At 41.2% G+C, this 17,193-nt stretch overlaps 1 protein-coding gene across 3 annotated transcripts in view; it reads right to left on the bottom strand.

The window, feature by feature from the left end:
* LOC115579664 (neuroplastin-like) overlaps window positions 1-16,213 on the bottom strand; it is a 29,293-nt gene extending 13,080 nt beyond the window's left edge. For 2 of the 3 annotated variants that reach the window (XM_030413243.1, XM_030413244.1), the window contains exons 1-4: window positions 15,830-16,213; window positions 15,556-15,744; window positions 4,481-4,828; window positions 34-226 (exon numbers count right to left, since the gene is read on the bottom strand). In XM_030413243.1, coding sequence (XP_030269103.1) covers window positions 34-226; window positions 4,481-4,828; window positions 15,556-15,631 — 617 coding nt within the window. In that variant the 5' untranslated portion in view covers window positions 15,632-15,744; window positions 15,830-16,213. The remainder of the gene's footprint in view (window positions 1-33; window positions 227-4,480; window positions 4,829-15,555; window positions 15,745-15,829) is intronic. The other variant, XM_030413245.1, reaches the window with a different exon arrangement.
* Between the last annotated feature and the right edge of the window lie 980 nt (window positions 16,214-17,193).

Here is a 17,193-nt window from a genome sequence, read left to right as displayed (position 1 = left end):
GTAGTAACACATAAAGAGGAAGCTGTTTGTCACCTGTATGCCGTGTTCCTCTGCTCTGTCCGTGTATTGGGGATCTCCTGTCCGTTCTTCATCCAGAAGCTTTCAGCGTGGGGGGTTTGAGCAGTGGTGAGGTTACAAAGCAGGGTAACGGGTTTGCTATGTTTGCTATGGCTGCTAGGGCTGTCCAATGACAGGATGATCTGATCAGAGGCATTGATCTTTGGTTCTGGAAGACAGAAACAGTCAAACTTTATCACAGAACTGAGGGTCAACACTGCTCAAATGCTACCTCACATGCTGTAGTAGCTGTAGGCTATATGCTGTTTTTATACAATCTGTGTAGGAGGCTGACTATGAAGTGAGGACCAAAGTACACACTGCAAATAAACAAAAGACATAATAAGTACATGAAACAGCTGGGATTCCTTGTGTCAACCATTTATCTTTAGAATAAATAAGAAGTAACTGTTGGATGTAGAAATGCCCTTAAGAGCACAAGAGAAATCTCCCTGGTATTTACACAAACATGTTAACCAATATTTTATATACTTAATTTGACAGATAGTTATACTGTAGCTGATAACTGGAGTCATTTTAATATTTTGTTGTAACAAAGGAAACTGTTTGGGCTGTCAAATAGGCCTAGCGTTTGCCAGCTTACATGCATCAGAATATCTAAGTAAAACAAATCCATGTACTTAAAGCTGAATGACTACCTACATTACTTCACCCTCTAAATTGCTAAGCACACTGGTTACTAAACAATACCAGGGTCCATTTCTCAAGGACGTTCAGGGGAGTAGGAGGTGTCACATGAGAGCGAGGCACCCTTTGCTCTGCCTTGAGTAGTGAGCAGAAAGCCTCCCCTGCACTGGCCCCCTTCCCCCTCTCCTCCTCCTCCTCCTCCTCCTCCTCCTCCAGGGCGGGCCAACCATGGCAACGATGGAGCCCCCGAGGGGAGGAGCAGAGAAGAAGCATCATAATCCTACTACTGGATGCTCCTGCAAGGCCACAGGGAGAGCAAAAGGGAGGAGAGGGCAAAGGAGAGCGACTGAGACTGGCAAGTGACTGTTAGCATTCATGGCACTTTCTTCTTGCGATTCTGTATAGTCAATAGCTCAGAGGATGTCTCTCCCCTCCCCCCAACATCTCTCTCTCTCCCCCACCAAGCAGAACCACATGTGCTATTAATAGTATCTCCGAGACATGCATACACACACAAACATGAGGTACATAAATTAACATTTAGCAAACACGGCACTGTGGTCCACTGGCAATTTAACCAGAAGGTTGTTTGTAGGACACCTTGTCACAACTGCTGGACAATGTATCGCCATATCAGAATAAAACTAAATACAAAATGTCAAGATGATGTACTCCCAATACAGTGCTGCATTTATTGATACTGTATCCAATAAACTGACAGACATAACACAGGGGCTTAATATTATTGCATTATCAGCTTAATTATGTTTTTTCTTGACATCATCTGGTACTTATTAAAGTACCAGATTTTGACTGACTATGAAGAAGGGCTGCGTTGTGTGGCATTTTGTCAAGATGTATTGAATCACTTCAGCTTAAGAGCTGAGATATCATTTGCATGGCCTAAATTAAGGTGAGCATTATGTCACTAATCACAGCCAAAGCAGGCTGAGCACATGACATTAGAAAAGGGGAATCTTCAGAGAGATGTCCCAGTAACTGTCACACAGAGAATAGTGGGCCTCCTGAGCACGTGGTTGAGCTAAATGGTTTGAACCACTCGTTCTTAATAAGGATACACAATTTTCAATACATTATTGTTCCTAATTTGGAACAACACACATTTCTGTTACTTTGCAATACAAACAGTAGAACCTAACATACTATTATAACTGTTTTAAAAAGCAAAGTGTGACAAAAATGTGCTCACTTTTAAGTGAATGTGTCACTCAAAATCCATGGAGATCTAGTATGTAATCAGATTAAGTGATACTACATACAAAATCTATTTATTTGTATTTGAGTATGAAACACTCACCCCTTGTAGGCTTGACAAGTGGCTGAAAAAGATTTTCAGTTTACTTTTTCACAGAGAAAACCAGCTGTGTCCAGCTTGAACTCATATGAGACACAATAAATACCAAATGTGAAAAGTAAGAAAGAAAGAGAAATCATCCCCAGAAAACTCACAAACCACTCCTACAACATAATGTACTTGTCTGCAGTCGATTTATTTTTTGACAGCAAAATATGGCTAAATAAACTACTTCAGCTCCGTTTCAAGAAAGGGCGATGGAACTGAAATACAACACAGAAGCAGTTCACTTTGCCATATTTTTGTGTGACAATCAACAAAGCTGTAGGTGTGGTTGGAGACGTTTCTATGGATGTTTTGTCACCGCTGGAACAAATAGTAATCGAATGAGTTAAAGCTGACCACAGCTGATGTTCTTTGTTGGAGCAATAGTGCAACATTTTGGGAAACATGCTTACCAGTACTTACTTCCTTATTAGGAGCTAGATTAGAATATAAATACGCTTTAATTTCTCTCCACTAAATACAAAGCTACAGCCAGGAGCCTAGCATCTTATCTTAGCATAAAGACTGCAGGGGAAGAACAAGGAACAGGAACAGGAACAGGGAAGAGACAGCTAGCTGGCTTTAGGAAGTCACTACTCCCAGCCAAGAAGTGGTCCAGTACCTTGGTGTTTGTATGTATTTAACAAACAAAATATAAAATGTTAATTAAAGGCAGCATATTTTACCAGTGTCTCTAGTTCTTATGCTTAGCTTAGAGAGTGATATGTTTGATCAAAAAAAAAAAAGGAAGCAAAGCATATAAGCACATTTCCCAAAGTGACAAACTATATCTTTAATAGGAAACAAAAAATGTTTTTGGGAGTTTCATAGACAAAATATTTGGGTAAAGTATGACCTTAAGTACATGCAAAAAAAAAAAAAAATCCATGTTAAAAAATTGTATCTCCTGTAGAAATGATCCATTAGAGCAGTTCACAAAACTAAATCAACCAAAAGGCCAAAACAAGAAGACAATCAGACTTCAGCATGTTTCCCGAGCTACAAACTATACATTCATATCAATGGGCTATTATGTATAGTCTGTTATATACATGTAATATCTTGGATATCACGTGTATATACAGAGAACATTTATTCCTCAGTAATGACAGAATATATTTAGTGAGGACTTGAACTGCGCATTAACATTGTGGCAGATAAGTAGGAAGAGTGTAAATGTGAGAAGTGACCAGCTGCTGTCCTTCATATCACTGTTTGAATTGCATCAGCCCTTACACCTAATCAAATAGTGCTTGCACAGAAATCAAAATTTGTCAGTCTAATCAGAGGAGCCAGCGAGGATCAAACTCCGCTAAGCTCCTCAGAGAGCTTCACTATGACTAACAACATTCCACATCCCCCTGTGCTCCAGTGGGCAGAGCACTGAAGCATGTTCATATTGGAAGAGTCCAGTTGAAATTCAGTTTTGTTGAATGTTTGTGTGCATAGAGCATAGGGTTAATGATATAATGTCATTACTGATTCACACTCACATGATTAATGGCTGAAAAGGCACAAGGTTACGCAGTGCACAGGCAAATCCAAAGAGACCGTTTTGTAGACGTAAAATCTCTGTCTCATCTGGATGAGAAATGAGACTCTCAAGGCCCTGAAGTGGTCTTATCCTTTATTGGATTACCACGCGTAAATTTGAAAGCAGAAAATGTTTGCTTTTATCAGGAAAGAGTTGACAGCAGGAATCACTCTTTTACACCTTATCGGATCCCTCCTTGTGTCTTCTTACAGTCCCATTTACACTGTGCCCAGAGTGAGAAGCCAAATCAAAAGCACTATTACTTCAAAGCGCCACTAGGTTTTCCGCTGCATTTGGCATGCAGGGCTTTGAAGTACATAAAACAATTCACGCAACGCAAGAGACACAACATAATGTTAAGGGAATAAGTATCACAAAGAAATCCAGGAATAGGAAATGGGGTGAAATTAGGATACAGAGAAAAAGTTTGTGATTAGAATACTGTAAAAGGACACGAGACAGTAAGAACAAAAGTTTGGTGTGAGGAGAAAGAAGGAAGTGTAGATAGAGACTGGGTAAAGTTTCCTGGGTTTGTGGTCATTTACAACAAGATGCTCATGGGATTTTGGAAGAGACAGGGATTTTTACCGAGTCCAGTAAAACAAAACAAAAATATTTATCAAACTAAATGAACAAAACACAAAATACAACCAAGGGTAATAAATGGTTTAGACAATTAGGATTTTGTTTCCATTAATCGTTGAAAAAATAATTTGCTAAATGCAAATGAATACACAATATGATTTGACTTTTGCCTAACCAGTGACTGTTGTGGTCTGGGAAGGATCTTGAGGGGGTGTTTTTTTACGGGTTGGAGTGGTTAGGACAGGGGATTGGTAGTTCGTTCACCATCTAGGTACTACAGGACATAGACCACTCACTCTGTAGCACCGAAATGGTGGCCTGGGCGCGGATCCACGTGATGGCAGGGTTTTGTCGAAGGTCATTGCGCCGGGGGTCGTTGCTGGCCCGGCACTCATAGGTCCCAGAGTCCTCCAGTGTGAGGCGCGTGATACCGAGCACACTGACCCCATTGGCGCCGTAGGCCGTGTTGATGGATACCCGACGCCTGCGGGCTCCGTCCCACAGCTGCTTGAAGGAGTCAGCTCGGTTGATCTCAGCATACCACCACTGGATCTCCGGAGTGGGGTTACCAACCACGTCGCAGTACAGCTCAAAGGTGTCCCCCGTAAGCTTAGTCTCAGACATTGGCGACTTCACAAACCCAGCTGGAGAAGAAAAATGTATCGGGATGGCAGGGAAGGAAAGGGTAGAAGAGGGATAGAAAAAATAGAAAAAATGAGCAGCAAAAGAAAGATAGTGGACTCCCAGAACACTGTGCATTGTTGTGGATTCATCTGAGATTTTAGTATGGCGATAAGAAGTGAGATAGCCCTCTCATGAGAGAAGATGCACATAACTTGTTGTTGAACATATTTTCTGTTATGTCATGTAAAAAAAAAAAAAAGATTTTAAGCTATTTAGACATGGTCAAAACTTCATCTCAGTCTTGCTGGACTGTATATACATTTGTATGAGTTTGTGAGTTTCCCATATATTTTTTTGATATACTACACTTAGTTCCTATAATCCAACAATCCATTTCTAAACCCGCTTATCCTGTTCAGGATCACAGAGTGCTGGAACCTATCCAAGCACACATTGGTTAGGAGGTAGGGCACACCCTGCACATGCCGCCAGTCTGTCACATACAGAGGGACGAACACATTCACACCTATGGGTGGTTCACTGGTTCACATACTCTGCTAGTGATAATGTAGCATGTTTTTTTTATTTAAAATGCTCGCTTCAGTTTTTAAAGCCTGCATCCTTTGTTGTCATTATACAAATATTTCACCTGCAGAATATCTTTTACATTGAAAAACTGATGCCATGGTTCCATCATTTGTTCAGAAAGCTTGACATGCCTATCAAAAGCAATCAAGGAAACTGTCAGAAATAGCAGCAATAGATGTAACTAGGTGAATGTATGTAAGTATGTATGTAGGTATAAACCTAATCTCTTCATCCATATCAGCTCTCGCTGGTAACGCCGGAAATTAGGTCAGCCAGCTTTAATTTTGGATAAGCTGGACTTGAAGAGCAGGTTTTCAAAATTCACATGTGGTCACAGCGGAATAAGATAGTAAAACCAGCTTCTCTGTAGTCACTGAATGACATTTTGAAATTAAATACAGTGGAAATGTGCTCTTAGATCAAAACTAACTTAATTTAAGTAACATGTAGAACCTGAATATGCATCCATTTGAACTACTTACTGCCATGTAGAGAAGGAAACACATTTCAAAACTGAAATGCGGGAAAATTGATATTAAATGGTATCCATATGCATTACCATCACAACTGTGACTGTACAATGCTGTGTATGCCCCTAATTTATGACCTTGTTTCACATCAGTAGTTAGCCCAACAATACACTGCCAGCTGTAATGAACCCTGTCTAATGACAAATCACCTGGTCCACAGACACTGTTCTCTGCTGCCCCTGCAGCCTGTCAGCTGTAAACCATGTGTGCTTAAATAAATCTGGGGTAAAAAAATAGAAAACACTGCCTTAACTCTGCCCTGAATTGTTGTAGAGGAAATGGGAACAAAGAGCCTTTGGTCTCTTGAGTGTGTTGTGTCTAAATACAAGAGCTTACAGGCCCTCCCAGATCTGTCTGCCCTGCTCAAAGTAATGTATCATAAGCACATGAACAGATAAGCCTGTGGAAGCCTGAGGAAGGAGTGTAAACAACTGCATTATTCAGCTCACCCCCACAATGAAGCTAGTAACATTTCATTCAAATAATTGTATCGGAAGTTTAACTACCAGGTGAATATAAATACCATTCACAAGGTTTACATGTATTTTTTTTTTGTCATTTTTGCATAGTGATATAATAGACAGGGTTTGCATATCTTAAGAATGATTCTCTCTGCAGGGGACTCAGACAGACTGTACAGCCAAAATATTTCACATACTTAACAATACATAGATTTTAGTTAGTGCCATGGTAACAGGTCTGTTGCCCAACACCAGATTGTGACTCACAGTCATATGAAAATAAATTACATTATGGGAATGAGAAATTGTATTTAGCTTCCTGCAAGGAGATGTTTCGGTGGATATTTGGTGCTAACAACTTGTGTTTCTATGTGCTTTGCCTGGAGCTTTGCAGAGCAATTAGCATTTGTTTCTTTTCTCTGGAAACATCTGGGCCCATCAAGCTCACCACATAATCCCAGAGGGTGAATTCAAACCTAACCGCCTACACTGTTAAAGCAATATTTCAATTTGACAGAACATTTACTATGGCAGTCTCTACTATGATTATGGGAATGACAGTAAATTGGCTTAGCGAATCAGAAAGAGAATCAGAAAAACTTTATTGTCCCTGCAAAAAGCAGTGAAAATTCGTCTTTGACATGTTCACAGATGTGCATAGAAAGAAAAAATAAACACAAGTTAAAAACACAGTTACCATAAAAACAGCAACACAATAAAATAAAATAATACAGTGCAATACGTACTATACAGAATGAGGACATTAAAAAGGATTTTATAGTTCACTGTTGATGATGTTGATGGCGGATGGGATGAATGATTTTTTCACTAAGTTTGTCCTAGCTAGTGGGACCCTGTAGCGACGGCCTGAAGGGAGGAGCTGAAATGAGTTGTGGATTGGATGTGAAGGGTCATGTATGATGGAGGTGATCTGTTAACAACTGTTAAAATGTCTTTGCTCACATTAAAACTCCTCAGTTTCCTCAGCAAGAAGAGACGTTGTTGTGCCTTTTTGTAGTTGTGTTCAGTGTGGACAGAGAACGACAGTGTTCTGTCCACCTCAATGCCCAGATACCTGAACGCCTCCACCTGCTCCACCTCCTGCCCTTTGATCTTCAGTGGCTGCAGTAGTGGGTGGGTGGAGTCACCAGGTGTCACTCTCCTGCAGCAGCACAGCTCCTTGGTCTTAGAGATGTTAAGCTCTAAGAGGCTCTCCTCAGTGAGAGTGATGAGTGATTCCACCTGTTGGTGATATGCTGTTAGGCTGTTAGAGTCCGTCAGGTGAGCCACCAAGGCCATGTCATCGGCGTATTTGAAAAGTGTCATACTGTCCATGTTGCAGGTTATCTTGTTTGTGTAAATGGAGAAAAGAATAGGTGATAAGACACAACCTTGTGGGACCCCTGTGTTTATGACAATGTTGGTAGATATTTTGCCATTGACCGTTACATGCTGTGATCTGTCCTGTAGAAAGTCTCTGATCCATTTAACCAGTACCGGGTTGACCTGTAGTTCATTGAGGCAGTCTGATAAGGTGTTCGTGTTGACTGTGTTAAAAGCCGAGGAGAAGTCCATAAATAAAATCCTGGAACATGAGTGAGTGTGGTCCATGTTTTTGGTAACAGTGTCCAAGAGTGTCAGGCAGGTGTCTTCCACCCCTCGCTTTGCTTTATAGGCAAACTGGAGTGGGATCAGTTTGTCTGCAACTTAGGAGGTCAGCAGGTCACACACCACCCATTCCATGCACTTGCAGAGAACAGATGTCAAAGCCACTGGTCTGTAGTCTTTGGGGGCCATAGCTTTTGTGGTCTTGGGAATTGGAATGATTGTGGATTCTTTCCATGCATGAGGAACAAAACCTGAGTCCAAAAGCAGCTGGAAGAGCTGAGTCATGACATCCCCAAGTTGAGTGGCACATTACTTGAGAACTCGACCATGTAGTTTGTCTGGGCCTGATGATTTCTGTGGGTTCACTCTGGACAGAAAGTGGACCACTTTATTTGTCTTTATTGTAACTGATGTGTATGAGCATGCATGGCATAGATAACTATTGTAAGCAAAGCATAAAAGGTGATAATCACAGTATAGTGTCTGCTTCAAAAGGAAAAGTTATTCATGTCCTCCAAGGTGATGGTAAGTGAAATCAGAAAAAGGAACAGATGACTTCATTTGAATAGAGGCTCTGTGGAGAAATACGCGCAGAACAAACTAAACTAAAGACAACACTCGACCAATGAGCAGACCAATTTTGGTGCTGTTTAAACAAGGAGCTTACACTGGCAGTGAAAACAAAACACAAAGCAGCCAGCCGGTACTCATTCATTTCGAAGGCATGCTGGGAGACATGAAGTGACAAAAAGAGGAGCAACGAATGGCGGACAGATCTCAGCAACTTGATTATGGAAGAAAGATGAGCAGAGTTCATCTGTTACCATCTTTTGCTCTACTGATAACACAATATTACATTATATGATGTATTTATATGTATACTGGGTACATATTGCTGTACATTTACAGTAAATTCTTAATTATAGATTGATGTTTGATTATTATTTCAATATATTACCCTAAGATGTATCACCTCACAGAGCCTAAGAGGATGGTATTTCTGTCTGACCAGGATTCTAAACACTGAAATATTTCATATTTAATAAACGAGTAATGCAGCAAATTTGCTCAGTCGGTGACTTTAACAATAATAATAATACTACAATATTTTTGAACGAATAACATGATGATCAGAAGATCAGAAAATGACATCACTTCACTAAAATTCAGCCTGTAAAATCAGAAAATGACACCACTTACGTCGTAACACAATATTTCAGTATACAAAACCTAATCATGATAACAAGAGAATATCAATATACTGTATTGCCCAAGTAGGTGATCAGGTAATGGCTGTGCAGAGCCTGTAGATGTATAGATCAGGCCTAAGCTCATTATTTACTCCACCCATATTCTAACATTTGAGAATTAAATAGCTGATGTCTGTAGGCTTTAAGGCTGCTCTGAAAACAGGGTTGTATTACCATTTGCGAAGTTGCTAAAGGTAACTAATTGCTAAAGCTTGCAGCGCTAACATAGGCATGTTCTGTTTCAACTAATCCTTCCCACTGGTTTCACTTGTTATTGTGTAATGCAATGTTACATGTTATATTGTCTTTACACATCTCTGAGACTAACAAGATGTACTGATAACGTAATCTAAATCAAAATATTAGCCTAGGTAACCTGGTTTGGGTTTATTGCTGGTCAGTAAGTATCACAGTAAATTAGAGGATGTGTCTTCACCAAATGCCGTATTCAGAATATTAGAGGTTAGTTGAAACTAATAAGTGCTTCACGTCAGAAAGATACATGCCGTCTCGCTCTATTTGAATTCCCAATAAGGCATAACATCTACGATAGAATGGGCAGAGGTGAAGTTGCGACGGTGGCGTGACTCTGATCTAACCAAGGAGGTGAAACATTTCTATGAGTAGAATTATGAAAATAATTAAGTCATTTACTGTGCCATGTCTGGCTTCCACGCTTTAGCTCACATCGCTCCCGTATGACATATGCACAATGGTATCACAAAATAACCTGCAGTTTTCTGTGACAAGCTCTGTCCGCAGCTGCATGGAAGTCACAGTCATTACATCCTACATACCCCACTGATGTAGGTAGAAAGAAGAGAGCTCCCCTGAGGACTGACAGCAAGCCACACACCACCACCATGCAGCCTGAGAGTGAGTCAGCTGCCTTCCTACAACCTGGATCCCCATCTGCATCCCACAACACAGACAGAGAAAGCAGCGAGTAGGAAACCCCCTTGGGGCCACTGAACTGGTTATGTTCTAGGCAGCGTGTGTGTGTGTGTGTGTGTGTGTGTGTGTGTGTTTAAATGTGTGGCTGCATCTTTGTTGTACCTGCATGATATTGCGAAAGACGTGTGACTTTATGGGTCATTAGTATGGCACAGTAGATCCTAGCTGTGACAGTAGTTTAAGTTTTAATGTCTTTTACCCACTGCTGTTAGAAGAAGACAGTGGTCACAGTTGTGGTATATGTTTAGTGAAACTTAAAGGCTACCTATATCCACACAGGTGTTGTGCATTTTTATTCTGAGCTATTCTTGGAGTGTGCAAAGGTCACTAATCTCCAGATACCTAAAAGAATCATGAAGGTGTGACCTGCACAGCCATCAAGGGTCCACAAAAGATAATACTGTGGGTAAAGGAGTTGTCAGTCAAGTTTGGTTTGTCCTCGCTCACACAGTTGGTAGAAAAGGTTGAATCATAATTGGCATTAGTGAGAAGGTATCTCCAGATCTTTCACAGTTTATTGATATTTTGTGTATGGAGCCTTATACATGTGCTTCGTTTGTTTGTTTTTGTTCATCGTTTCTCATATTTCTTATCTAATTCTTATCTATTTCTAATGACCAAACTACCCTGCCAAGAAATCATTAAATAAATTAACTGTTCTGAATGTTTACCGTGATGAATTACACACATCAATCGAGTTTTTAAGTCCATGCAATTCAGCATTCATGTATGCAAAAATGAATGTAAGTAGATTATTGCTAGATATCAGCTGTAATTTGAGGTAAAACAACCAGTGTAAATCATTAAGGAAATATGCTATTCAGTGTGTAGAAGTTGTGAAGTATTCATATAAGAACTACCACTACACCTGGAAGACAGGTGTGATATGTAGTGTGCAGCGTAGTGTGACAGAGAGCCTGTGATGATGTGCTGCATTGGTTTTAGTTTTCCTCACTGATTTAATCACGTCAATAATATACTTGATTTGACGTCGCTGCAATGGCGCAGAATTTTGACAATTTTTACAAGGTTGAATTCCCCCCAAAAAAGGCAACGTTGGGCCCGTCATTTTCATTTGTCTGGTAAAACTTGAGTCTGTCATTCGGATCACAGAAGAGAGGCAACAGTGTAATGGGATTTAGTTCCCCAAAAACCCCTGTGCTAGGTAGAAATGCTCTAATCCCATCCTCTAATCACAACCGGAGAGCACTTACTTTCTTTTTCAGAGGTCAATACAGGGGAATTCATACAATTTGATGTAAAACCAGAGAGGCGCGGAGACATATGCGTCACGGGACACTGATTCTCATCATCGAAATAACACACAAAAAAAATCTAAAAATAGAACAACCACAGCACCAGGAGAGTCTCTTCCACTACTAATTGTTTTCTGCGGGGGTGAGGTATCCTTTTTCCTCCTGCCTTCTACCTAACAAGAAAATTATTATTTCTCAACTTTAACGACTGTGGTATTCTGAAAATCAGCAAAAAAAACAAAAGCGACCTTGTCACTGCCAGGTCACAAGTTAAAAAACCCAGACTGCTTGGAAAAAATAAAATGAAAGTAACATCTTTGAGCATCGTGTCTCTGAGCTGCCCCTGTGCAGCACAGCCGAGGTGTTCCAGCAGAGCAGCCAGTAGTAGAGCGCTGAGGCTAAATTGGGGAACTTCCAGCTGTGAATGTGTGTAACTATATGAATGTGAAGCGTGGTGCTACTGAACAAAAACAGCATGCACGCTCAGCATAAAAACCCCTTGCTATTAAAAAATCATCGCTCACCTCGAGGTTGTGCATCGGCATATAGCTGCAGTGTGTTTTTATAGTGTGCGATGCTGCTCCTAATCAGTGCATTCCATATCAGATTTCACAGTGGGCAAGCAGTGACTCAGTGTAAGTGCTGGCTTGAGTCCTGCAGCATATTTTCCAGACTCACAAATGTACCTTTTGTCCATAGCCTGGACAACAACATCATAATGGACAAGTCGCTGCATCATGTACAGCAGATCTATTGATTGCATTTTGAGACGAGCATAGTTCATTGTCAGCCTCTGTTGGTGATAATGCATAAGTGACAAAAAAAAATATTTAAATGGCCATACATTGCCATAAAAAACTGCATACTGTCATTGCACTACATGCGAGCAAATATTTCTTTGCATTGTTTCTTCATACTTCGTGACAAGAGCCAGTCTTTGCTGTTTTGTGTTCTCAGTCAGAAGCAACCAGTTAAATTAAAGAAAACAAACATTCATCTTTAGTAATTATGTCAGCTCATTCTTCGAAAGGTTGTCCTGACATGATCTGCACGTTTCAATTTCTACAGGTAGTCATAGTACAACAAGAACCTTGGCAGCAGAAGCAGGCTGCGTGCTGCACAGGGGGGAAATTATGTAAGACAACATGCACTTCCCTTTGGTCAGCCCCGGCCACCTCCTCGAACAGTCTTTTCTTTTCCGTGCATCAAGATCGCATCATCTCTCAGCTTAAATAGTTCACAGCCACCTAGTGAGCCTTTAGAAGGCTGTGCAGCTGTGCACAAGGAGGCCGTCCATTAAGAGTTAATGAATTCACTTTCACAAAAGGACCTTAAAGCCACAGTTCTCAGTGCTGTGTCTCGGTGGTAAAAATAGAAACGAGGCAGAATGGACGGATGCTATTTACAGTCCTCCGAATATCTGTCGCAGAAAACCTGCCACCTATGGCAGGCCTACTTTTCCCTGAATACAAGGAAATAATGGCATCAATTCCCTCCGCTTCCCAGATACAGTGATTACATCTCATGCACTTATAATTATTATTCTCTCCGCGCCACTGCCTGAACTCTGTAATATCGCAGGAAAAAACCTAGGATTGCATAAGAGGCCATGCACCGATTACCCTTAATCTGAACTGTGAGAGAGAAATGAAATGGCTTTCGGAGCCGTCCGACGTGCTCAAACACCAGAATATCACCAACGATGTTGAACACTAACTGTAGCTTATTACAACTGGGATCAAACTTGTAATGAGTGCAGGGTGTCTGTAGATTAGTAGAACAGATGAGGCTCAGACACATTTGGTGACTGGGTGGCACCAGTCTGTCTCCCACTGACCCCTGGCTGTAAGTGTGTGTGTGTCTTGTGAGTGTGGCTGTGGTGTGTGAACGAAGCCTCAGTCAGTGGGCACCAGGCAGAGACCACAGGAAATGCTCGGAATGCCTTTGCTTGAGCTTTATCAAACAATAGGCGGCTTATTGGGTATTGGATTTTTCCAGATAGCGAGATCAGAGGACGCCCTGCTGTGTACGCACACACTTCCAGCACCTTCGAGAAATTAACAAAGAAGAAAAGAAAAGGAATTCAGGGGATAATGTTACGTTACATAACTGCTGTGGTATTTCAGTTTTTTTGTTTTTTTTGGTCTCCTCACAGGCTGAAGACGTAGGCTGCGTCTGTGCTTTCTTATAAAATTATCTTTAATTTACTTCTGCTTCTTTCTTCTCTCCATATTGTGTTTCACACAGTTTAACACAAAAATAGTACCAGCTGTTCTCGTATATTACGCTTCTTGGGTTATTCAGTCTAAACTGATTGTGAATATTTTCCATTTCAGCTGTTTGCAAAAAATAAATCCTTTAAAAGGTGCGCTTCTACACAGCCCTCTCATCCCGTCATCAAAACACATGTCTTATTATTAGTCTTGCACGGTGGGTGTCCGATTAGCCCACAGAAAAAAGACGAGGTGGACATTAAGCATTTAAATTATAAGTAGAGTAAATCTCTTTCGTATGTCTCTCTGAAAGAGAATTGGATCGTGTTAGCGATATTAATTTGTCAACGCATTGGTTGACACGTGGGTATAGAAGTGTCTAGAATTATACGAATAAAGGTGGTGATTATATTGTGAACACCAACCAAAATAGAACGATTCCATGTGTATATAAAAGCACCAACATCTTCACAGTCATATCAGGGACCAAGGTTATTTTAAAAAGACGGAAAAACATAGGTTCCGGCCTCCTTTTATGAATGGCTCCTGATTTGTGTGGCCCTCTGGGTGACGTGATTCAACAGAATTTGAAGTCAGGACATGGTGTATCGCTGGAACACCCAACAGCATGTTACTGACATTTACTTAGACCAAATCATGTCAGTCTTTATTATGATTACTGCACAGTGAACCTTTGAACCTTCTGAATCCCTAGCAAACCAAATCTCTTCAACCAGTTATTTAAATATTTGGAAAGAAGTAGAGCTGCAACGATGACTCGATTGGTCGTCGATTATTACCTTAACTGCAACTATTACACCATTGATTAATCGGTTTGTGTAATTTTCTTTAGAAAAAGCGCACGTTCTGATTCTATCTTCTTGACTGTAGATATGTTCTGGTTTATTTCCTCCAACGATGACCGTAAACTGAAAGTCCTTTTGTTTTTTGAACATATTTGAGGACGTCACCTTCTGGCTTTGGCGAAACACCGATCAACATTGTTTTCCCGTTGTCTGACATCTTATAAACCAAACAATTACTTGATTAAACATGAAAAAACAGACTAATCCCAAATAATCATTAGTAATGACTTGAGAACATCTTGTGCTCAAACATGAAAAACCAGAGAAGGAAATGAGGATGTTACTTGTGTATGTTTTTTTAGTTTTGCAGCTGCAGACTGAATGAGGATATATCCAGTTTGAGCTGACATGACAGGAACTGTGCTCCAACAGTGAAGAAATGGAAGCACAGAGATGGGAACTGTGGCAAGGAAGGGCCTTACAGTGTTGACACAACGGGGCGAAGCCTTCAGTCTGTTTGGTGTTGATAACATTTCAATAGATCAGCATCCAGAGCAGGTTAGCCCTACTTGACACACTCTAGCTACCCAACCCCCTTTTAACTAACTGCACACTGGCAGCCTGAGGCTAGCCACAAGGCTACATCTATGTGTACATATGCAGAGCTGATTCCGTCAAGGTGCACATCTACAACAATCCACATCATCTATTTTTGAAAAAGAAAGTGGCTGACTGACACACCTTCACTGTACCCAGCTGACAGTAAATAACCTTGCAAAAAAAAAAAAAAAAAAATCACAACAACGTCAGTTTCTTACTGTTTTTTCTCTCTGCTAAGAGTTCCGTGAAGGTTACATCATGTGGTCAGTTATTGGATCAGATGTGTTCGTGTCCTAACTCTGGCCTTGATGTCTGTAGTAGGAGCTCTAACGCAGTCTTTCTCCAAAAATTAAAAAAAGAAAAAAAAGACCCTGTCTAGAAAACATTTCGCTCGGGCGTCTCTTCACACAAGTCAAGTCACTTTCCCCCTCAGTGCGATGTGTACAGTGATGCCGCACGGTCACATCTGCTCGTCTCTTACCGTTTTGAGCCGAGATGAAAGGCAGCATCAAGTTCCCCAGAAGGACCACCGCCAGCATCACTGCGTTAGGATGCATCGTCGGGGGCTCGGTCGAGAGTACCAGGGTCTCGGTCGGACGAATGTGGGAGGAGGAGAAATCGTGTATTAATCACAAGATCTAGAGAGACGGGCCCAGCATCGCATCGAGTTCTTTGGAGAGAGAGAGAGAAAAAAAAAATAGTCAGATGATTTAAAAAAAAGAAAAAATGATTGCAGCCGTCTCCCCTTGATTCACCTTTTTCGAGGACAGCGATGGGTGAAAGGTCCGTGACGGGGCCAGCGGGCTCAGGGATGCCGATGTGCGGCCATAGGCGGTGAGAGAGAGAGAGGAAGCCTCGTCGGATTGCGGAGGAGAGGTCTTCGGATGTCAGGGAGATCGTCCACAGTGTGGTTCTGAAGATTCAAAGATGCGCAGAGCGATGCGCATTTGCGCTCGCAACGGTCACGGTTCGCTGATTAAAATGAAAGTAAGCGCACAAATGATTCCCGACGGGAAGTGATGTAGCCGAAACATAAATCTGTTCAACACCTCCCCCCACCTCCCTTCTCTCTCCCCAAAAAAGGAAAAAAAAAAAACAAAAAAAAAAACGAACAGATGCTGGTAGGACACCGACGGCAGCAACGACAAGCTGCGCGTGCCCTATGCGCTCACGACCGTGGCTAAACACACACACACACACACACACGCGTAAATTGATGTTTTTGGTGAGTGCACGCTGTTCCTCAGTCTTCATTTCCTTACGCTTCAATTTACATTATTTTTGTTGTAACGAGGTGACAGGTGCTCATTTTCATCATCTGCCATCTGCACGATACAGCATTTACTGTAATAGTCTGGACTGAGGATCCCCCCTCACTCCTCACCCCTCTCTCTACAGCTCCTCACAATAAACATACTAAAATATTACAACTGTCAGCTCATCACCAAAACAAAACCAACCCATCGATTCGACTAGTTCCAATTTTTTTCTTATACCTTTGCTGTGGTTGTGCAAGATGAACTGAAATCAACCGTTTTTTATTTTTTATTTTTTCCAGCAGTCACATCTCTCTCCAAGCCTATTTCACAGAGCCCTAAATACTTTCTCCTGTCAGGCTTTAATGTGAGGAGATTATAGTGATGCTCTTGAGCTCGCTGAGGTCATTTATAAATTATGTCATCACATCAGTGGCCTGGGTGTTCTCAAGCTGTATGCACCACGTCCCCTTGAAAGTTCAACATGGCCTCCTGTAATCCCCTCTGTCCTCAATCTGTGCTGCTACATGGGCGCCCTCATGTGGCCGGTTGAGGTAAACTGAAAAGCGTCAGCTTGCATCTCATTCTTTTTTCTTCTTTATTGCAGACAATTGCAAACAAATGAACACCAAAAAAATCACCTGAGTGCTTCAAGACATTTAGAACTAGCCATCATCATGAGGTGAATACAGACACTTTACTTTGGTTCATTTTAAGAGTACATTTTAAACATTCCTCTCTCTTGTTTAGTTTCAGTGAATGTTTGGGGCCTGTAACTTGATTCTACAATGTAAAAAGCTCGCCTGTTGATGTATCCCTGCACCCTACCGTGCATGTTTTTTTGCCGGACTTCTGCTAATGGC

The sequence above is a fragment of the Sparus aurata genome, chromosome 4 (genome assembly GCF_900880675.1).
Source record: "Sparus aurata chromosome 4, fSpaAur1.1, whole genome shotgun sequence".
NCBI classification, from domain to species: Eukaryota; Metazoa; Chordata; class Actinopteri; order Spariformes; family Sparidae; genus Sparus; species Sparus aurata.
This window is presented reverse-complemented; position numbering and strand designations above follow the sequence as displayed.